The following is a 22,945-nucleotide window of genomic DNA, read 5'->3' on the forward strand; positions in this document are numbered from 1 at the left end:
CCCCGATTCCTGTAAAACCTGTCACTGCAGTAAACCAAAAATGAATTCTCAATCTCCCGAACTGACTGAAAGAGTGGGTGACTTCAAAAAAAAAAGAAACTTCGTCTGTGCGTGCAGCTGTTTGATACAGGACGTGAACTCTAAACCAGGACTTTAAACCACAGCAATAGACGGGTGCACTGAGCTGCACATAACAAAAGCCCACTTTCTTTTTGGGACTCTCAGATGTTTTTCTTCTCTTCGTTCTCTCTTACATTTTCAAAGCAGAAAAGGACCCATTTTGCATTGTTCATGTGGCACATTTAGATTATTTACCGCCTGCCTTTTTTTCTTTTCTGATCCGTCTGTCTGATGTGCAAGAATTAAGCTGCGCCTTTATGCCGTTTTGTTTTTAATAAAACAAAAAAAAGCACACAAAAGAGAGGGTGACAGGTACCACGGTGGGGCGACGGGACGCGCTGAAAAGTTTATGAGCCAGACTGCGACAAATTTTAAAATATGCGTTCTTTCAGTCTCCTCCGAAGGGACCCGCCGCTCCTTCCTCTAATTTCTCATTCGCCCACTCCTCCGCTCCTTTTCCTCCGCCTCACAGCAGCAGAGTGTGCAGCCAAAGAAACCTTCGCGTCCACGCATTCAAGCCGAGCTGCTTCTTTCACCGAGCGAGCGAATTAAACTCGTCGTTTATCTTGGTATTCTGAAAGGTATCATTATTTTGCGACGCCTGGCTAGATCCAAATGCCACACACACGCGCACACACACACACCTCGTTTCTGTCCTCCCCGCTTGAAGTGAACTCCAGCGCCATGGTGACTCCGGTGGAATTTCACTGGCAAGGTTTCAAGCAGACTGTATGCTGTTATCAAGTATTTATTTGGGGCGACGTGAACTTAAATACCCCACATCCTATAGAGGGTTATTTGGGGGCATGGGCATCTGGGCCCCAGTAAGTGGAGGGAGTTCAGCGGGGACACAAGAGGCCCCTCGGCAGCCTTCTCTTTGTCCTGGCTCTCTCAGGCGCTCACAGCTTAGCACTCCGCTCTGTACGTGACAATAAGCACAGAAAAACACCGACTACTGCTCTTGGGTCAGGCTGGCATTTACTTACATCCACCGGCATGCTGCACACATCCACGAGCACGCACAGTCAGGTGAGCAGCTCCTGAATCCCCTCCCAAACCACGTCACCTCGCTCTCCTTCTAATCAGCCCGTTTTCCCCGCGCGCAGCACTTTGTATTTAAATGACCCCGCTATTAATAGGCCGCCGGCGACCGCAGGCCTACCCCTTCTGTCTTCTGCGAGCGTGTTACATTTGCGCCGCTGCCACTTTATCTTCGGCCCTTGCTATGTTTTGCTTTAAGAGGTTCCTCATTTCGGTGCGTGCGTGTGCTGACAAGACAGGAAACAATGGTTTCACAGAAGCAGGCCGTCATCTCATCATCTCATCTGATTGCCCACAATTGCCAGATAGCGACACGGTGGCATCATTACACTTCCCCTGACCTCACCTAGGGAAAAAACAAGAAATTACAAAGTGTGCCTGAGCTCACACCCGAGTGCAAATTGAAGCTTCTTTGTAATGTGTATCAGGGTGAAATAAGAAGGAGGGATAGATGGGTAGAAAAGTGCAGCTGCGGCCTGATCTCTTTAATCTACTGTATAGGCTGAGAAATTAGTCATTTAGTTTAAACTCAATTCCTCATTTTTGTCCTCCCCCCTTTGTGACGACTTTTCCTCCTATTTTCTCCCCTCTCTCTCTCTGATGTTCCCTCATTGCCAGTTTCTGTATTTTTTTCCTGTCATCTCCCACTCTTTTCTTTCCCTCGCTGAAAGGTCTTTTCTAAGTCAACTCTCCACACAAAAGCTGCATGGTGGCACTAGCTGGCCGCGGGCCAAAAACTCTCTGCCTCTTTCTCCCAATCGCTCAATCTGCCCCCGCCAAACTCTTCTCCTTCCATCTCTCGTTTTGTTTTTCATCCCACACTTTCTCCTCTGCGAGGAGGCAGAGTGGGTAGAGAGTGTGAGATCTCGAAACGCTCAAATGTTCACTTTCACACTCGAGCATGCGAGGTGACAGCGGAGCTGTGCGGCTTCAGTGCTCCTGAAAGGGGTGTGTCTGCTAATCCCTTGGAGCTTGTGTGCGAAGGCCTTGTAAACCAGAGAGGGGCAAAAATAGGAAGACGAGAGAAGAGCGGAGGGAAAAGGCGAGAAAGAAAGAAAGACAGCGCTGACAGGCTTTTGAGCAGAGAGGGCCTCTCTCTGAGAGCCTCGACACCACAGCTTCCACATGCTAATAAAAAAACTAAAAAAAAACTCACACATGTTCACACACCACACTGATGTGTGTGAAACCCTCACAAGAGACTCTCTTGGAGAACATATCCCTTAAAGGTGATTGACAGCAGTTTGACCCAAATGCAAACATGCACACAGTAATGAAAGGTTTGCTCACGAATGCTTGTCATGCAACAAGTTCATGCAGCTTCAGACAGCAAGTCTGCAAGGAGATTAAGTACAAAAAAAAAAAATACTAGAAGGTGGAAGAGGACAAAGGCTAATCAAGGGAAAAAGAAGCAATGCACAACACAGAACGGTTTCAGGTGCATGTATAATGTCACATCATCCAACAGTTATAGTGGCTTTTACTCCCCTGAACTCATATGACGACCTTACATTAGTCACTATGGTGTGGCACGTGCTGTCAGCAGCTGCCAGCCTTGAACTGACAGAAATAAGCAAAGGAAAAGGGAAGTGGTGAAGTTAGATTAATTGGTCGGTCTGTCGCATGACCCAAGAGCCAAGAGCAGCTGGACTGGCTTGTTGTAACTTCTTAAAAAAAAACTGCTGACCAAGTGTTGTATAATGTGTATGCCTCTTGCTGCCTGATAAAATATTCAGCTCAGTTTCTGTCGTGCGTCTCTGATGAGTGTTTAAGTTTCAAGGTGTGGCCACGCTCTCTATATGCTACTTTGTAGGGTGTGCGTGTAGGGTGTGTGTTTCTATTTCTACACGTATGCGGCTATATGCTGCCCTATAGCCGCCGTATTTTTAACGACCAGCGGAGAGGCCAGGAAATTAAAGGAGCAGCAACGTTTTGGGAGAGAGGTGGAAAAGACGACTGAGGCCGTTTTTGTAAATGTTTGGTCACTATAAACCTTGAACTGGAGGGAAACAGCTCAAGCAGCTTTGCTAATATCTGTATATTTTTGGTTAAAGTCAAAATATTAAAACAGTCAGTTCAATGTTAAACTGAAAAGTATATACCAAATGTAATTTAGGTGTGAAATATGCAGATTATTACAGGTAATCTGTCTCCACCCGTGTTTCTAGGCTACATGCTAAGCTAGGCTAACCAGCCGTTAGCGCTTCCTTCATAACAAAGAGCGCTATCAATCTTCTCATCTTGTCGCAAGATTACGAATGAGCGCACCTCTTAATGGAGCATAGCAAAGACCTTATTCAGAGAACGTCCTCACAGTTTCATGTCTGCGTCTCCAGGTATACTTGTCAGCTGATGACATCACTGGACAAACCGGTACGGGACTGCTTGACAGCGCCAAAGCAAACCTGCGTGTCCCATCGTCTGCATTATCAGACTCTGAGTAAGCCTGCCCATTACATACAGTGAGTGTGGCTTCTCTGTGCGAGTGTATGTGTGTGCGTGCATATTTAGTTGTTTTCAGCTTAGTTTTCCCAGAGTGCCCTGGAGTAAAAGGCCTGCTGTCTGTCTGGTGCGCTAGTCCACACTAAGTGGGTCAGCGGCGGGCTGAGTAAGGGGGTAAAGTCAGGCTAAAGTCAGCCTGTCTGTGTGTGTGTGTGTGTGTGTGTGTGTGTGTGTGTGTGTGTGTGTGTGTGTGTGTGTGTGTGTGTGTGTGAGGAAGAGACGCCTACATCCACCATAATGAGTTCAAAGTTGGGGCAGGAAGAGAAGGCAAGATTTAAAAAAGGAAATCAGAAAATGCCAGACAGGCGGGAATGCGCGTCACCTCATGCGGGCAGGCCACACTGGAAATGTAATGGGTCTTACTGTACCAAATGACATGAGTCCTAATAAAAGAAAACGCAGGCGGGCGCAAAGGGATGAGACGTGGAGATAGAGAGGGAGGGCTGCAGAGAACACAAACCGCTGCGGGGTGCTTTTAATGTGAAGTATGCAGACAGACACGGCTGCAAAGGGAGTAGTAAAGTGAAGTGTACAAGACTTTATTTTGTCTGCTTTTCACAGTCTGCTTGTCTGGGTTAGTCTACTATGGGCAACGCCTAGGGAGCAGCACTTACGGGGGTGCTTCAGAGTGTGTGTGTGTGTCTGTGGGAGCACTCAGGGGTAGAGTAAACACTGTAGGAGAATTTGGGTTAGCGTGAATTATTCACCGGCGTGGCTGAGTACGCGAGGCGTCCGAGCGGGCTTCTTTAAAAGCTGGAATAGGACGTGTGGGGTAGCTGTGGCTGTGCTTACGAACGGGCTTACTTTGTCCACAGAGTCACAATCGAGCAGATTAGATAACTAAACAATCGAGTATCGGCGTCGTTTGCGGACGGCGATGCTGTGAGGCCGAGATCCCTTCCAGTCGGTTTTATTCATGATATTCTTCCCTCTCGCCGCCGTCTCCTACAACATTCAGAAAAGGAGATAATACATGCACCGTGCTGCTATATTTGCCGGGAGGTGTCTGTTTGTATAGCGTGTGTGTGCCTTGACTGACTAACACACTGTACTATTGCACTCCTGAGTGCAACAGGGCACCCCATGTGAAATCATTCCCCTTCCCCCACCGCCGTTCCTTTGCTCACTTCCTTCTCCTCCTATCTTCAGCTTCCCTTCATCTTTTAGCCTCCCCTGCTTTATTCTCCCTTTTCCTCTTTTGCCCCAAGTCTGGGTTTCAAAGTTGGAACGTGGCCAATTAACACAACAGCCGGCTCACCAAGCCGAGGCGGCGGTGGTGGTGGTGGTGGAGGAGGAGGAGGGGAGAACGGAGCAAGAGAGAAGGCTCACATCACTACACACTGACCTACATACACTTCCACCCAGCTGATTGAATCCTACGTTGAGGCCCGCGGCCAATCACGAGTGGGGGTGGAGTGCCAGCCAGCCAATCGCGTCGGCCACTCTCCGCCGAGCTCTTGCGCTGTCTCCATACAGTTTTCAGTAATCATACAGCGGCACAGAGAATGAGAGAGACGCAGAGAGAAAAGGGTGAGCTCGACAGATGAGAGTCACTGGAAATGAGAGAGAGAGAGAGAGAGAGAGAGACATAGGAGGGGGGAGATGAGGCCAGGAGGAAAAAAAATAAATAAAAAATCTGAAAAGCAAAGAGCGGACACATGCAGCTCAAGCACACGCAAAATAAATGGCTCTTTCTTCCTTGTTTGCTCTCAGCCTCGCTGTCATATACCGTTACAACCGCAGACAGATAAAGGCTAATGCTGGCTAATGCTAAAGAGTGGATTAGCGCCCCATATTTGTCCTTGTTCCTTTCCCGGCCTGTGTCTGAGATCTGCGCCACACCCCCTCGGTCTAAAATAGTGCGTTTACATCATTAAGAGGCACCATAAATATCCAAAGTGGCAGAATTTACTGCTGCGCTTTTCTTCTTTTTTTCCCTCTCCTCCCCCCCAAACACCTCTCCACTCAAGGTTCTGGTGATTGTCGTGTTTTCACTCGGACTGGACTTCATTACCGCTCGACTCGTATGGAAGTAAGTCAAACCCATCCTGTGATTAAATTTTAAAAGTGCTGAATTCCGCAGCTTTTCAGGGTTTGCGGCGCTGACGCAACCCCAGAGCAACGGCCATTTTTAGCAGTTACTCACCTCATGATTACATTAGCTGCTAAACCTCATAATCCCATGATGATGATGATGATGAGGGCTGCTTTAGATCTGTTCCCTGAGCCGTTATTCTCCTAAAAGAGAAGAACTGCACATATTTGTGAACTAAAATAATCGATACACGTGGAGATATCTGCGACAACGTTAGCTGCAGCCTGAAGACAGAGCGACCGAGATTAACACTTGGCCAAACACATGTACACTATATTGCCTTTACACACATATGAACTTAAGTGACATCCCATTCTTAATCCCTAGGGTTTAATATGACGTCGGCCCACCCTTTGCAGCTATAACAGCTTCAACTCTTCTGGGAAGGCTTCCCACAAGGTTCAGCAGTGTGTTTATGGGAATTTTTGACCATTCTTCCAGAAGCACATTTGTGAGGTCAGACACTGATACTGGGCTCGCAGTCTTCGCCCTAATTCATCCCAAAGGTGTTCTGTCGGGTTGAGGTCAGGACTCTGTGCAGGCCAGTCAAGTTCTTCCACGCCAAACTTCCTCATCCATGTCTTTATGGACCTTGCTTTGTGCACTGGTCGGTCATGCTCGGTCATGTCGGAACAGGAAGGGGCCGTCTCCAAACTGTTCCCACTAATTTGGGAGCATGGAATTGTCCAAAACCTCTTGATATGCTGAAGCATTCAGAGTTCCTTTCACTGGAACTAAGGGGCCAAGCCCAGCTCCTCAAAAACAACCCCACACCATAATCCCCCCCCCCCCCATCAAACTTCACACTTGGCACAATGCAGTCAGACAAGTACCGTTCTCCTGGCAACCGCCAAACCCAGATTTGTACATCAGGTTGCCAGATGGAGAATCGTCACTCCAGAGAACACGTCTCCACTGCTCCAGAGTCCAGTGGCGGCGTGCTTTACACCACTGCATCCAACACTTTGCATTGCACTTGGTGATGCAGCTGCTCGGCCATGAAGGTCTCTACACACTGTTCTTGAGCTAATCTGAAGGTAGTGTGGAGGTCTGTAGCGACTGACTCTGCAGAAAGTTGGCGACCTCTGTGCCTGCCATTTTGTGGCTGAGTTGCTGTCATTACTAATCGCTTCCACTTTGTTAAAATACCACTGACAGCTGACTGTGGAATATTTAGTAGTGAGGAAATTTCACAACTGGACTTGTTGCACAGGTGGCATCCTATCACGGTACCACGCTGGAATTCACTGAGCTCCTGAGAGCGACCCATTCTTTCACAAATGTTTGTAGAAGCAGTCTGCACGCCTAGGTGCTTGATTTTATACACCTGTGGCCACGGAAGTGATTGGAACACGTGAATTCAGTTATCTGGATGGGTGAGTGAATACTTTTGGCAATATAGTGTAAATATAAATTACACTTTTGACAGCATGGTGCCGCGACAAGAGAGGAAGAGGGCATGACTGGCAGTGAGCAAAATGGAAAGTTCAACCTGCGGCCAACTAAACCCAGACTTTAAGAGAAACGCTTACATCAGCATTCATGCAGCATGTTCACATGCAACATAGATAATGCATTTCTATTCTATTCTATTCTATTCTATTCTATTCCATGTGCTATCGTTTTGCTGTGGTGGCAAAAATAAAGGGAAGGAAGGAAAAAGTGTGTCAAAGACAAGACAATAAAAAGGCTCAGAAAAGCAAACTGACGGAGAAAGCGGGGGCAGCAGGGAGGCGCCGAGAGGCACAGCGAGGCACACTAACCCATATTTGAGGAGATGGAGGCTTATAAGACTGAGCCAACACTCTGGAAATGGATTACGGGCCTCCCTCTTTCTCACTGGACAGCTGAGTCTATAAGGGGGGCCCGGGTCCTCATGAATAATGCACACATTGACACAAGTGGTCATATGAAAATGGATTCCTGACCAATATTGACCCATCTACTTGAAAAAAAAAAAAAAAAAAGTTTAAAAAAAAGAAAAAGGCAGCACTCAACTGGCTAAGCTCTCTCTAGAGTGAGGGGGGTCTGGGATAATTATACTGTACCGTGAAAGCGAGAGGGGTGGAGGGCTGGTGGGAGTCTTTCCAGTCTGAATACTGCACTATTATTGAGTGCTCGCACGGTGAGTATAGGGGCCATACTGGGGCATGTTATCGTGTTCAGGGAGAATGACAACATCCCACCGTAGTCTATGTGTGTGTGGAACGGGACACATCCGCATCCCATCAATTTATGCAATGTTAAAAATCTGTAGTCTGAGATCCACTTCTTGCAGCAGTTCTTGCGTTGCCTTGAATAATATATTCACTCATAGCATTGTTAGTGAAGCTCTTACAATCCACAGGAGGCGGCTACGTTGCGTTCGGCCACAGTACCTTCACCAAAGCTGATTGTGGCCACTCTATATTTGCAATGTACAGCAGACATATAGCTGCGGTATGTCGGAGGCGTCCCAGAAAAAAGCTCCCCATGCTAATTGACTAAAAATGCGGGACTAGTCTATTTTTGACGGAGGCCGCATGCAGCCGCTGGGCCGATACCCAGCCAACGAAATCAGAAAGTCGACGGTATCGAGCAGACAAAACACTCCAAATCTGAAACAACTTGTCGAAGACGCTTCCTCCTGGGGTCCCCGCTGAACCTTCCTTATCTACTTCTGTTTGTGTTAGTTTGTACCTAAATTTCCCACAACTCCTTTTGGGAATCAATGAAAAAAAAGTCTCATCTTGGGTCTCGTCTCTAGATAGTCTTGGAGTTAATATTGACAGCGACGAAGCAAAAGTGTTGAGATGCAGCTCAAAATGCGAGATGTCTCCTGGCTGTACTACCGAGGCTCTGATTACCAAGAGACTTGGTCTTTGTGCAACGGATCTCCCTCTGTGTGTAACTGTCCAACATGCAACTCAATACACCAGAGCACTGATGCTTTAATTCTGAGAGAAGCGGCATCCTCCAAAGTTCTTTCTTAGCCTAGCGTATCTCCTTGGTTGCAGTCTCCTGAAGTGTGTTGAGCCTCTTGCATACACAGGAACAGTGCAACAGGGTGGGACTGCACAGACTGTCTTGCTCGCTTGACTCCTGCCAGATCACGAGTTCCAACACCGTACGTACCCATCCCCCCATCATCACCACCACCACCACCACCAATATGCTGAGGGAATGACAGGAGAAGAGGAGGGAGATGGAGGAGGAGGAGGAGGAGAAAGGCAGGAGGCGAGGGGCCCCCTTTTTCTCTCCTTCTCAACTCTTTTTTCGCTTCAAGACTTTCGCTGTGACCTGAAGGCTTTCTCCAGAAAAAGAAAGTGTGTGCGCAGGGAAAGTGAGGATCTCTCCGGGGGGAAAATGTACAACAACAGCTGAGGCCCGGGCTTTCCCCTGCATTGGGGCCCCCTCTGCATACAGTACTACTACACACACACACGTGCCAATATACATTCACGGCGAGCACAAAGCCAGCACTATATCAAGGCTCCTACACATTCAAATGCCTGGAGCAGGAAATGGAAATGAGAAATTTGCACTGGAAGAACGTCCCCCTGACTGCTGCCCACTTTTATGGGTGCATATAATGTAGTGTCGACTGGCGTATGCTTGTTTCCCTCCAAGTGTGCTTGCGTGTATATATGTGTGTGTGTGTGTTCTGTCCTTGACATGGAGCCATTTCGAGACCCTCCAGGTCTTGAGGTCAGTGTCTCCGGGTATCGGTTACTCTCCTCAGCAGCACCGAGGGACTAAGTGATTGATGGGCAGATGGCTTGCTGCTCGGGATGAAGGTCGCCGTAGGAACACAGGGATGATCTACAAGTAGGAAAGGAATCACGGGCGCATGCACCCATGATGCCTAAAAACACGGTGCCACACGAGGTGAAGACGAAGGCAGGGGGGGGGGGGGGAAGAGTGTGTAAAACAGAGAGGAAGGCTCTGTGTCTGGGCAGAGTGGTGCCCAATGTGCCTCGGGGCTTTGGAGCGATTTCATGCCCCCATAAGCAATGAGACACACAGACCCAGACACACACACACACACACACACACACACACGGTGCTTGGCATTCTCTTTGCCCAGCTACCCGCATCAGATCGTAAAAAAAAAAGAGGCATGGCACGTGGTGAAAGATGGAGAGAGAGAGAGAGCAGAACAAAGCTGTGGAAAGAGAGAAATCTGCTGTAACATGCTCTCACTAATAGCTGCACCTGAGTGCTCCGACTATTCATAAACAATCCTCCATTCAGTGCCATCGGCCCAAGAATACATGCCCAGCATTTCTAGGTCAGCGTGAGAAGTCTTTAATTGTTTCTTAGAAAGCAGTAAATGGCTTTTTTTTTTTTTTTTTTTTTTTTAAAACACAGATGAGCAAGACCAGGCTCTCCTACAACCGGTTGGTTACCCTGGAAAACAGCATCTGGAAAACCAGCAGTCATGCATTATATTGCATGCCTCTGTCTTTAAGGACATGGTCAACAGGCATCAAACTGTTCTGTTTATACAGCATTGGATGTCCGGTCACAAATTTGCAGGGTTGTGCAGTCTGTGTGGTCTTCATTGACGGCGTAGAAGGGGATGCAGGTGCACAATAAGTATGGTGAGTTTACCAGAGGTTCAAGGTCCAAACCAAGGTCTCAGAACATAGGGACGAAACGCTTAGCAGAGTTACAGCAGCCGTGAGTTTTTAAATTTCCTTCTCATATAGACCCAGCTGGTCTGGAGATTTGACCTTTGAACTTGGGTCTCATATCCTCAGTGTACCATCTATGTTTGAGATCTCTGCATCAAATGCAACACTCTCATGTTGAATTTCAGCAGAGTAGAGTACACAGGAGAACGTAGAAGAGGTTCGTTTCTATCAGTTGCCAATTGTCAAACTCTGAGAGTATAGGTCTGTGGGTGAGAGGTCCAACTGGAACCTTTATCTCTGGGTTACTGGGCCACCAGTCAAGTTCTGACCTTTCCCTTTGTCAGCTTAAGGTGTACATGCCCCTGCCCACAACCCCAGCATCCGATTTCACCAACTCCACAGTTTCACCTTCAGCCTTAAAAGAGCTGAATTCATCTGCAAGATTCTTCGGTCAGCTCTTCAGTTTTTGACTCATACCCGAATCAGACAAATTTCCAAAAAATTCTTTGGCTGAAGGTCAAGTCGTATTCTTTTGTGTGTGTGTGTGCTGTCAGCATCCAGGCGCATTCTTATTAGATCGACCCATATCTGCTGTGGCTGTGTTCCGCAGGCATGTCTGCTGACCCTTATCAGCCTCCTGCCTTCCCCCACTCTTATAAAACCCAGGTGTGCAAACACTGAGGTTTACCTAGGCCTCATAAACGATAATAGATAAGACGAGAGGAGGGAAGAAATGGAAAGGAAGGAGCCCACAGATCAAAAGTGACCTTCTAATCTGGTCGCACAACTTGGGTGTAGTTTTTTTCCAATCTGTCATGACAGGAGGACGAATAACTAGAGCTCATTTACTGACTCATTTTCTCATAAGTTAAGGATTTTTGGGAGAGAAACCAAAATAAAGAGGTGACGTTCATCTGGTATCTACTTTCTAATCAAGCTTGGATACTGATGCTAAAACACTAAAACATCTAGGAGTCTGAGAGCTTAGAGCTAAATGCTAACGTCAACACGCTCACAATGACGACAATCTGTTTGGCAGGTATAATTTCTACAATGTTCAACAAGTGGGGATGTCAAGTTTTGCAGATGCTTGGTGAAGATGCAACTTGAAGTGTTGGACAAGTTTAACTTTAAAGTGAAGTTTAAAGTCAGGGAATCATCACTATTATCGGGCTACATTGCCTTGGAAGTGTTGGATGTCTGTACAAAAAACTAAAAAAGTAAATATCCATCCAGTAAAGGCTGAGATATTATACAGGAAAAGTGAAAACTACAGTATAAGGCATGACAAATGTATCACATTACCCAACCAGCACACGAGGGATGGCGTGTGGATGCAATAGATCACAGGCTCAGTTTTAAACTTGCACCACCCCAGAGCAGATGAATTCCAGCTTTTGAAGTGTGACTAAAAAAAAAACAAAAAACATCTAATTGAAACTCTATCCCTTGCGTGTTCCTGGGTACCCTCACAGTTAGCCTCTCATGCGAGGCAGGAGAAGGAAAAAAAAAAGGACGCATGTGAGAAACATAAATTAGGCATATGCACGACAAACCAAAGGAATTTTTCTCTTTTTCGCTTGTGCAGAACGTTTTAACGCACAGAAATGTGCGCATACAGACTTTGATGTGACCTCAGCCTCGTCTGTGTTTGACAATGGCCTGCCTTCATCCAACAGCTCGCTTCGTCCGCACACACATGCGGACACAAACATAACCTCTATAGTTCAGGGACATAGCTGTGACTTTATAAAGAGTAGGGGATGTACTAAAGAAGCTGTAGTGAGTGGTAGAGAAATCAGTGTAGGGACATTATGGGAACTTTCATCAGACGGCCCAGAAAGGACTGAAAACATCATTCCCTTATTTTAATGATGCATGGAGGACGTGGAACACTGGAGCTCGGCTTGTGTACAGCAACACATCCCAAGCTGTGTAATTCATACCAGAAACTGACACGCTTTGCATGTGTGACTCTGACCTATAGGATTTCACAGAGACAAGAGAATCCTGCGCGTTCACACACAGAAAGCTTGCGGGTTGAACAGGTGGCTGGCAGGACGGCTGTTTGATGGCACTCTCAGCCTTTGCTTATCAAATCTGGGAGTGCCGTGCCTGTGGTTGGTGTGCTTCCACTCTCAGGCCTTTCGGAGCCTATGTAAAGCTGCGCCCTGGCCAAGCAGAAATGCACAACCGATCGATCTTTTTGGAAATGTAAGAAAGATGCACAATGAAGGTCCCTCAGTGTAAAGAGTAAATCGTCCAAAATATTCAAGATCCAATTTATGATCATATAAATGCAAAGAAAAGCAGAAAATCCTGAAGTAAGATAAGCAGAAAGTTGTTCATTTCACTACTGGATGAAACATCAAAAGATGAACTGACTCATTTTACCCTTCCTGCACTTGATTCACTTTGAAAATCGGAGCTTGGAATGCTGTCAGGCCTGTGTTTAAACAATATATATTACTGCAGCTTTTGCTTGTTGATGTGCGGAGCAGCCATCTTGGATTTTGAGGTCAGGGTTAGCTTGGTTCTTCCGACTCATTCAGAAATGAGCTAAAGGGACGTTCCAGTTGAGATTTCCACCTGGGAACTTTGAAATTCAGCCTCCTTAAGCACGGTTTATACCTCTGCAGGACATAGGCGGCCGTAGCCAACACACGTAGCCCACGCATCAGTCTAGCTCACGCTGAAAAAACGGCAAACGCGCTACTACCAAGCGGACCAATACAGCCTGCGTCAGGTGCACGTCAAGCTAAGGCGTTAGGGCCTGCGTAGGTTCTTGGCTCATGCCGTAACTACGCCGTCAAATTAACGCAGAAGTACAAACCGTGCATTGGTTCAAATGAAAAACACCAATAGCCTCTTTTTGCAAGAGTGAAAGGTTAAACTCTTTTTGGAGATAAGATGCATTGTTGTATACACAATGCACTCCATCTAGTCATTATCCATTACTGCTTATGCTTCAGGGTCACGAGGGGGTGGGAGTCTACTTCAACTGGCACTTGGCAAGAGGTAGCGTACACCCTGGACCACCAGAAAACCAACCAATCATGCTCACGTGTACACCTATGGCCAAATTAGAATCACCAGTTAACCCGCAGCACAACTGGAGAATATGCAAACTCAGTGCTCGAAGACTCCACAGGTCCACAATCTCACGGGACCTGAAGTGGGCCTCCCACATAGACACTGTTTGAAATAAGTCCCAGCAGAGGTTGTACTTCCTATGTCTGCTCGGGAAGTTCAACCTGCTTCAGGAGCTGCTGATCATTTTCTACACTGCAATAATCCAGTCTGCTCTGACCACGGTCTGGTTTGGATCTGCCACCAGACACAACAGGGACAGACTCCAGAGAACAATCAGGTCTGCAGAGAAGATCATAGGTAATGACCTTCCCTCCATCCGGGACCTGTACCGGTCCAGGGTCAGCAAGCGGGGCGGTAAAATCTCCACAGACCCCTCACACAGGTATGTGCACATATACTTGACCAATAAAGCTGATTCTGATGAAGGCGCCATGACACAATAACTGGTTCATTTCATAGAACGGCCGTTTCTAGAGTTTGTTCCCTAATCAGTTCAGCAGCAATGAATAGCGCTCTTAATAATAATGCCCACTGATACGATCCAGTATATCACACCACTCTCAAGAGCTAATCACAATTAGTATCCAGTATCCAGTTCTGTGACTCATCCACATGATGCATGTTTGTACGTGCGCAGACACAAACACACACTCACACAGGTGGGTTAGCTCAATTTAGCTGCGACTATGGCTTAATCTAACATAATCCCCGGTCTAATCTGCTGTCATCAATCTGGACTAACCCTGCCCGAGAGGGAGGGAATGAGTGGATGGAGAGAGGTGAGAGAGGGGGGTGGCGGTGAACGGTGCAGGGAAAGCAGCGCGGTATTGGCTTTAAAAGTGAGTGAGAGAAACTTAGCAAGATTCATGAAAGCGATTTTCCTTTCATGTCGGCAGCGCATCACTTTCACTCCCATTCCTCCTCCTCCTCCTCTTGCTGTCTTGCTCCTCCGACACAGAAAGCTTTATTGTAGTCAATTAAATGTTAATCAGGAACAGTAGCTCAGCCCGTCCTTTGCAGACTCGGCGATGCCAGATAGGTGGAGTGGTGTAATTGAAAGAGACAGGCTCAGAAGAAAACAAATTAAAGTTTAAAAAGCCAAGAGTCACGTTGGTGAGCCCGATTGGGAGGTGATCATTTCAAATAAGCCGGACGACTGCTGATGATTGACTTCGCAGTTGACGAACGGGCGTGGAGAGGGGAGCTATCCGCCCTGCCCCCTCTGCCAATATACACAAAACGCTGCACATAATTTTAAACTCCTGCCTCTAAAAATATATGAACAAGTCACCACATATAAAAATATGCTAGACACACACACACACACACACACACACAGAGGGAGTGTGTACGGTATGTATGCTGGTGAAGGGAGTCGATTACAGAGGAGGAGGAGGAGGAGGAGGCACAGAGGCGAGGGGCCCACTTCAGCAATGTGGTTATCAGAGAAACTGAGAAGTAAGGCCAGAATGGGAGGTATGTGCAGACTGACTCTGTTTATGTGTGTGTGTGTGTGAGAGAGAGAGAGAGTAGGGATGCGTTCACTGGGTCATTCTGTTATCTGTGGGTCGGTCACCCCCCCCCCCCCCCCCACACACTTATCAGTTGCTATGGAGACAAATAAGTAACAGCCCCCCCTCTCTCCTTTGCCCTGTTGACACAAGTATGCATGCCTTTATGCATATGAATACAGGCGCACAAAAACAGCAGCTGGGGGTCCAGCCGTCTTTTGGATAGTCATTAACTCTATATTAGACTAAAGAGACCCCCCCCCCCCTCCCCTCCCCTGCTCTATTTCCTTTGTCAGAAACCAGAGACTTCCTTTATTGTTTTGTTTACTGCATTAATACACAAATGACAAATGAAAACGGAGGAAACAGCTGACGCAGTGGCAATTGTGCGTCTTCTTTCTTATTTTAGACGCGCACACACGTCCGTTATCTTGATGCTTCTTGCCCACGCACGACACTAAAAGTTCAAATCAAAATCAGATAAAGTTTATTTGTCAGGTATATGCGTGCAAAAACTTCTGGGGGGGCTGTTCGGTGTTGGTTAAAGCAGCAGCTTTGGTTCAATCCCTCCTACGTCCATGACTGAGGTACCTTGCACAAGCACTTAACCCCCCCCCCCCCCCCAGATTCCTTGTATGTGTGTACATGTACACAGTGAACGTCAAATAAAGCTGATTGGATTAGATGATGCAGTTTGATGTTTAGGGAAATTCACTTTCTTGCTTAGACTTTAATGAGATGATTGATGCCACTCTCACTCATCTGTACAGTAAATATGTAGCCTGGGCCAGCTGCCAGTTTGCTTATTTAGACAGCGCAAACTGGGCTACGGGTGGGGTGGGTGTGGAGTGGGGTTGGGGGGGGCCATGTAATTGCTGGTTTCCTATACATGTTTTATTTATTTTTGCAGAGCCAGACAGACAGTATGTCTTGGCGTGACATGTCTGTTGCATGATTTCCAACCAGCCCGGCGTCTGGTTGTTCCTGTACTCTCTCTATCTCTGACATCTGTACAACTCGCTCTATGTAATTTATTGACTTTGCGCGAGACAAGGGTTCTTTGTTTAACCCTTTTACAGTGCGGTCAAAGGTCAGGGTTGACTATAGAACAGTAAGCCCGGAGCAGAAAGAAAGGTAATGACGTGCTTTCAAGGGCACTGCAGGACATTTAACCGCAGCCCTTTAGTTAACAACTAGTCTCTAACCACCAGAAAAACTACTGCTCAACCATACTGACCTGGATATTGTGTGTGTGTGTGTGTTTGCCCTGGATATAAAAAGAAACACAATTGTCTTGTATATGATGCCTTTCTTTTATCTCTTTCCAGGGAATTTCTGCAATTGCAACAGTCCACTCATGCACTCTTCTTTTTTTTTTACTCGTCACCTCTTTAAGTTTTTTTTTTTTTTGCAACATCAGCAGTGCACTTTGCGAGAGTTTATCTGGCCGCGACACCAGTTTCGTGCACCAACAGTTGGAAAAGATCAGTGTAATCTGATGTTGCATAAACTGCTGAGTAAATGTTTTGTGGTGTGAGGGCGCCTTGATAGCAGGAGCAGAAATGCTGGTGATTCAACAGGCCCTGGAAAGATACTGAAACGAGATATTTCTTGGAGCGCCGGGTTTTGATGCGCCAATGAATAACTTAATCTTTTGAGAGAATTCGGCCGGTGATATGTTTAGCGTGCGGCCGGAGGGGGGGAAATTACATCATCAGCATAGCCGGGCACGTTCACAATTACTAACAAAATGAATATTATAATGCAATTTTTATTCCTGCGGGATTCTGAGGTTGAACTGAAGCCTCTCTGACTGACGATGGGAAATGCTCATGTATTCGCTCTTGATGAAAGTTAGACAAGGAGATTGATACCATGCCGATGCCCGTGCAGTGACTATACAGCTGGATCCTGCAGCACGTTAGCCCAGCTTAGCATAAAGAGTTGGAAAAGTGGGAAAGAGCTGGCTGGGCTCTGCTTAAAAGGGCCCTGATTTACATGCTACATGTTTGTTTGACTCAAAACCTGAACAGGTTTGTACGCAGACATGTTCTCCACAGCGGCAGGCCATTCCTTTAACCTATATCCTGCAAGAATTTAGGCAAACTGCCAGTTTAAACCCTAGCGTTTAGCATGTAATCAGACATAAGTGTTTGTGTTTTAGATTTTTATCAAGGACTCGGCATGTGCAGGCAGCTGTGCGTAGACAAAAGACAAGCAGCATATAAATCCTGCGACCTGTCTGCCTCCAACTATCATCATCACGTCTCCACCTGCGCCGCAATGAGGTTTTAAGACTACTAATTTCTTTAACAATGTCTTGAGTCTTAAAAAAAAAAAAAAAAAGATGAGAAAGGGACACTCCCTTAACTCCTTGTTTTTTTGTTCATAATGAGAGGAGAGGCCCTGAGATTTATCTCCGTTCATTATGGCCCAAGATTTCAAGAGTTTTATTTCAGAGGTGAAGCAGCAGCAGCAGCAGGCTGTAAGGGGAAGGGGGGGGGACGGCTTGTTTTCGCTCGCCACAGTGTTTTACATCCAGATAAATGAGGGAGCTGGCAGGAAAATAATGAGGGATGGCGTAGGGGAGAGCGGTGAAAAAAAAAAAAAAAAGAGTAGTTCAAGTAATGAAGAGAGAGGAGACAGAAACTGGGAAAGCGGGGTTAGCCTTTAGCCGAGGACATGCTCTTAAAAATTAATTCAGTGATCTGAATTCATCCCGAGCGCACTGAATAATTGAGGAGCGTCTTTGAGGAGAACGGATCGAGCGGAGGGTGACACGGGCGGTGAGGATGCAGAAGATGATGTGGGGGGGAAAAAAAAATAGAGGGAGAGAAACGAAAATATGCTCCTCGTGGACTTGCGCTACAGAGCCAAAGGTTCGCAATTAAGGGAAATCATATTTCTTCGTCACACAAAGACAATAGCGTGACTCTAATTGTTTGGGGAAGGCCCTTTCCTGTTTAAAGAAGACAATGCCTCAAGCGCAAATCCAGTTTTGGGCTTAAGGTTTTTTTTTTTTTGTAAGAAGAGGAAACAAGTTTCGAAGACACAGTCGACTTGTCAGCAATCAGATGCTTATTTACACCTCATTAGGATTCATATTAGTCATATGTCTGCTCGTAAGTGAGTTGTCGGAGGTGAGAGTCAGTAAAAGTTGAGGGCTGGACAGTGGCGCAGTGAGAAACTCGCTATGACTCTCTACAAAGCCAAGAGGAAGCTGCAGATTCAGATCGCTCTCCATCATTGCAAGCAACTACCTTTCACCTTACACACAGCTTCTACGCCGTCTTCGATTGTAGCTTCTTTAGCGGCGACCGCTGCCGACGTACGTTAAACGACACGATCATCAGTCACGTATGAGCGTAACATGCAGCTATCCACATACCTCTCGCCCTATAGAGTAATTGTTCAGGGGCGAATCTAGACGGAACAAAGCTCCTCGGGCGTTTCCAGACAAAACATGCCCGTTGATTGGAAATGGAACTAGACCAGAACCCGGGTGACACTACTCAGACTCGAAGGGGGCGCGTGACGCCGGTGGGTTCCCGTAACCCATCGTCCCCTTTGGCGTTACACACCCTGAGACCCCTCCACTGGGAGTCACAGCCAGAGGGCGGTTGTAATACACCAATTTAGAGCAAAGCTTGTTAATTTACTCACCGAGCGCCCACCCCTCCTCCTCCTTCTTCTACTCCCTTTTTCTGTCTATATGCGCCCCTCCACCCCAACCCCAACCCCTTCCACTCCCCTTTTTTATTGCCTTTTTGGTTCAGTTCCTCCCGCTTGGCACGGAGCCAGCTCCATCAGAGAGGACTTCTGATTGTCTTCTGCCTGCACGCACACCCGACCTCCCCCAGCTAATCTTTTTTGGGGTATTTTCTTCATTATTATCAGAATTTCTTTACAAGCTCCTCTCATGTACACCTCAGAGAGGGTTTAGATTCCAGCCGCTGTCGTTCATTAGGTGTCATGGTTACGTTGGGATCCTCAAAAACACAGATGAACAGCTTTTTCATGCTCCGTCCCCTTTATCCAGCCCTGATGGGGACAATAAATAATTTCAAGCCACGCTTTAGGGGTGCCACGTCATTAAAATGATAATCAACGCGCCGGCTGTTATCCATACGCCTCCAGATGAAGTCGGATGGCGTGCGCGTGTTCTAGCTGTTCCACCGAACTAATTTCAGACTGTCGTATAAATTAAGACAAACAAGAGCTCCAGCGATGAGCCTGAACACGACCAGACGTATGAACTGTATATGTCTGTGCATGTCCGCGCGGGAATGTATGGCGGGTTTAAAAAAAAACACACACACACACACACACATACATACACGAGAACTCGAGGCAGCCAACGGCGTCTGAGGCAGAACTGTATGTGCCGTGTATATAGTTACCGAGGCGCTTTTACATTTGTTAAATAAGAGTGACACAAGTAGGTCTTGGCCTGTGATGATTAGCTATTGGGAGCGTGTTACAGCAGGGTTAAGTAACACTGAAGCACAAGGTTCAGTGCAGTCAGGAATACTTGCACACACACACACACACACACACAAGTACACACAGGTGCGCCTAATCTTTCGTTTATGCACAGACACACACACACACACACACACACACACTCAGAGGGTTATGTGTTTACAGGTGCTATTTTGAGATGCGGCCTGTCATTCCCTCATTGTAAGTTTCTCTTAACCCCAGATCAACTCCTCCAACACAATCTGCTATGATTTTAAAACAAATGCACAAATGAAAATTGCTGACAACCTGCTCTGATTCTGGTGTGATTCCTGTTTCTAAGTACATTTTTATTTTTAGAACGTAAATCAGAAGAAAATGCACAGCTGGTTATTTTATTTTTTTTGTCCTGATATAGAGCATGTGAACTTGTCTCTGAACTCCATCGGACAACCACCAAACGGCACGTTTTTGCTTTCCTCGGTTAAAGACAATCTAAGGTGATAAATGTGTTATCGTTTGCTGTCTTAACCTACTTTTACCAGGGCTGATGGTTAACTGACAAAGATACGAAGCAGGGTGACGTAGGTGGGAGCCTGGGAGAGAAACCCAGGGGGATTATTAGGATTTGCTCAGCAAATCTCCTCAACAAAGGCGCCCTGGCTGCATGAAACTGTAGGTGTTCAAACCCGGCACTGTGTGGAGGTGAAACCTAAGAATCTCCAAGAGGGAAATGGAGAGCAAGCAGACTCAAAAAGTCCCCGTGCACAGGTAGTCCGCTGACAGCCTGGCCCTGCAGTCTGATCTCCTACTTGTGACACGTCTAGGCCTTAATGTTGTAGATGTATGATTCTACATAAAGGTCTCCGTTAATCAACTTCATTTAAACTCTCTCTGGAAAGGACGGCGCAGACTGCACAGCCTGTGAGGTGCAGCCAAGATTTACTGACAGGCCGTGTGTAACACTAAACCACCGACAGCCTGGCCCTCATGCCCGAAATTCCAGGAGTAGCAACCCTGCATGGTGACGGTGAACCCGGCCTTGACTTGGTGGAGCAACACACACACCACTCCTTTGCTCGTCACTGAAGCATATCACATAACAAAACTTGAGAAGCCCTGACAAAATATGGCCCATAGGCTCCACACCCCCATGGGACTGGTCTTTCAGCTTTCTCGAAGGGTGTTAATCTCTGCTCCCTGACCTTTTGTGCCTTCCTCCCAGCCGGCCTCTTTTACACAGGTCCCATGTGTGTTTTGGGTGACCAGATCGATGCCTTTAAAAAAAGAAAGCCTGAGCGGCTCACCCAAACTTCAGGACAACTCGGCAGTTATGCAATTCCCCCATGGCAGGATCAGCAACCTTGGCAGTCGCCTACCTGACCCGAGAGACTGACGGATCCCTGCCAAGGTTTACATAACAATGGCAAACAGGGTAATGCCTCTGTGGCTACAGTTAACACGATGGAAATGTAGCTACTAAACATGAAAGCAGAAAACACCACAAAAATGTCAAATGACTGTATCCAACCACACTGGCTGTTTCACATCGGAGGTGGCACGCAGAGGAGATGGCTTTTTAGGAATGACATGTTTCCACACGGCCATACTTTTAAATCGCTTTGTTTACATTCAGCTCATTGGCCCATTAATGGCTTATCTGCTGTTCAGTAACTGTCTTATGTAACTGTGTCGTTCCCTGGGCGTCTCAAAGAGGTTGCCTCACTCAAAATGGGCCACTGTGTTTCCAGACAAACCGGTTACAACGTTTGTTTGCTCCAGTTCCAGCTAATATCGTGCCAAAAAAAGAAAAAGAAAAAAAGACATGAACATGCGTCCTCTTCCAAACCTTTCCAAAGGTCTATTAATTACATTAACGCCACAGTATAGGGGATATGTGTGCAGCCTGTAGGTCATCACGTCCCACGCTGCCTCGATTAATGATCAGAAATGACCCCCTGGTGTATTTTACCTCATTTTTTTTTCTGTTTTCAGACTGCTCTGCAATTTCCATTAGCATGTTAATGAGAGACATAATGAGTGCCAGGTTTTCTAAATAGGCGCTCGTAAAAACTCGACAGAGCTGGCGTAACTGTGTTCGTGTGAGTGTCTGTGTCTCTCTCTCCCTCTGTACGTCAGTGGGTTTACAAGCCACATGCTTTTTGTTTTTGTTTTGATGGAGGAAGGAGGGGGTGGCTGTGTGCTGGGGCGACTCTTACCTTCCATCCTGCAGAGCTGTTGCTGTCGCCTTTGTCTTTGAAGTAGGGGATGGATCTCACCATCCAGTCATAAATCTGGGACAGTGTCAGTCTCTTGTCTGGCGCGCTCTCAATGGCTTTGGTTATCAGGTCGGCGTAGGAGAGATTTCCCCAGGCGTTTCGGCGAGATGATGCCTTCCTTGGGGTCTGCGCTGCAGCCAAGCTGCTGGGGGTCAGAGCGCCGGAGGTAGCCGACGGAGAGTGCGAGGAGAGCGGGGAGCCTCCGCTCTCGTGGCCGGGGGAGGAGAGCGCTCCGTCCGCTATGGGGCTGTTGCTACCCTGGTCCTCTGTCGCCGCGCCGGAGCCATCGACACCGATGGCCGTAGTGGTGGCATTGTCCTCTTCGTCATCCTCTTCCTCGGGTATGATATCTGTGTCATTGCTCTCCGGTTTCCCTGCGTTCGAGTCTGGCCGTGGCAGCGGCCAGGTGCAAGATCTGGGCCGCTTTTGCGGCTCAAAGTCTGGGTCGATGGCCACGTCCAAGTCCGGGAGTTCGTCTGAGAGCGCAGCCTCAGCCATTATGTCCAGCTCCAGTCACAATCTCTCTCCCCAGCTGCCAGGTAGTAAAGTTAAAAGACAAGAAACGTAGAGCTGTCAAAGTCGCGTCCCATGAATGCGCGCTCCCGTCTTTTGTTGCAGTTTTACACTAGCGAAGTCCCAACAGGGTCCAAGAGCAACTTTGCTATTAACGCCTGTTGAAGATATAAAGAAAGAATAAACAGACACTCGGTTAGAGACAAGTTAAAGACAGCCGATCCCACAACAGACGCAACACAGCCGCTGGAGCGTGAACGTTTAACATCTGTCAATGAAGCTGCACTAAACAGCTCCTTGGTTTAAATGAAGATATTATTACACCACTTGCTCAGTAAAAGAAGAACTACACGAGATCCCGTCCTGGTGAAAGGACCCGAGTCCACCTACATGAGATTAGTGGCTGAGGGGAAATGTCTCAGCCCTCGTTTCTCTGGGAAATAAATCCACACGAACACTTTAAATGAGATACCTTGCACTCAGTGAAAAAAAAAAAATCCAGTGGCGACTAGATCCCGGATTGTCCACATCCACTTCCAGATGCCATCTTGGCTCTTTTCTCATTCACTCCTCAAATGCGCTCTGCGATATAAAGACAGATAGGATGTATGCAGGGCAAGTCGATGTGGAATAAGACTGCCACCTCACTCTGGGTTACTACTGTATCTCGATTTGCTCGCCACACACAAGCATTCATACTCACACACACACACA

The 22,945-nt window shown here is 47.1% G+C and overlaps 1 protein-coding gene across 1 annotated transcript in view; it reads right to left on the bottom strand.

The window, feature by feature from the left end:
- Window positions 1-22,945, bottom strand: part of foxo3b (forkhead box O3b) — a 42,963-nt gene extending 20,018 nt beyond the window's left edge. The window contains exons 1-2 of the mRNA XM_084560525.1: window positions 22,704-22,945; window positions 21,659-22,389 (exon numbers count right to left, since the gene is read on the bottom strand). Of these exons, the coding sequence (XP_084416651.1) occupies window positions 21,659-22,216 (558 nt within the window). The 5' untranslated portion in view covers window positions 22,217-22,389; window positions 22,704-22,945. The remainder of the gene's footprint in view (window positions 1-21,658; window positions 22,390-22,703) is intronic.

Source organism: Chelon labrosus (assembly GCF_963514085.1).
Source record: "Chelon labrosus genome assembly, chromosome: 14".
NCBI lineage: Eukaryota > Metazoa > Chordata > Actinopteri > Mugiliformes > Mugilidae > Chelon > Chelon labrosus.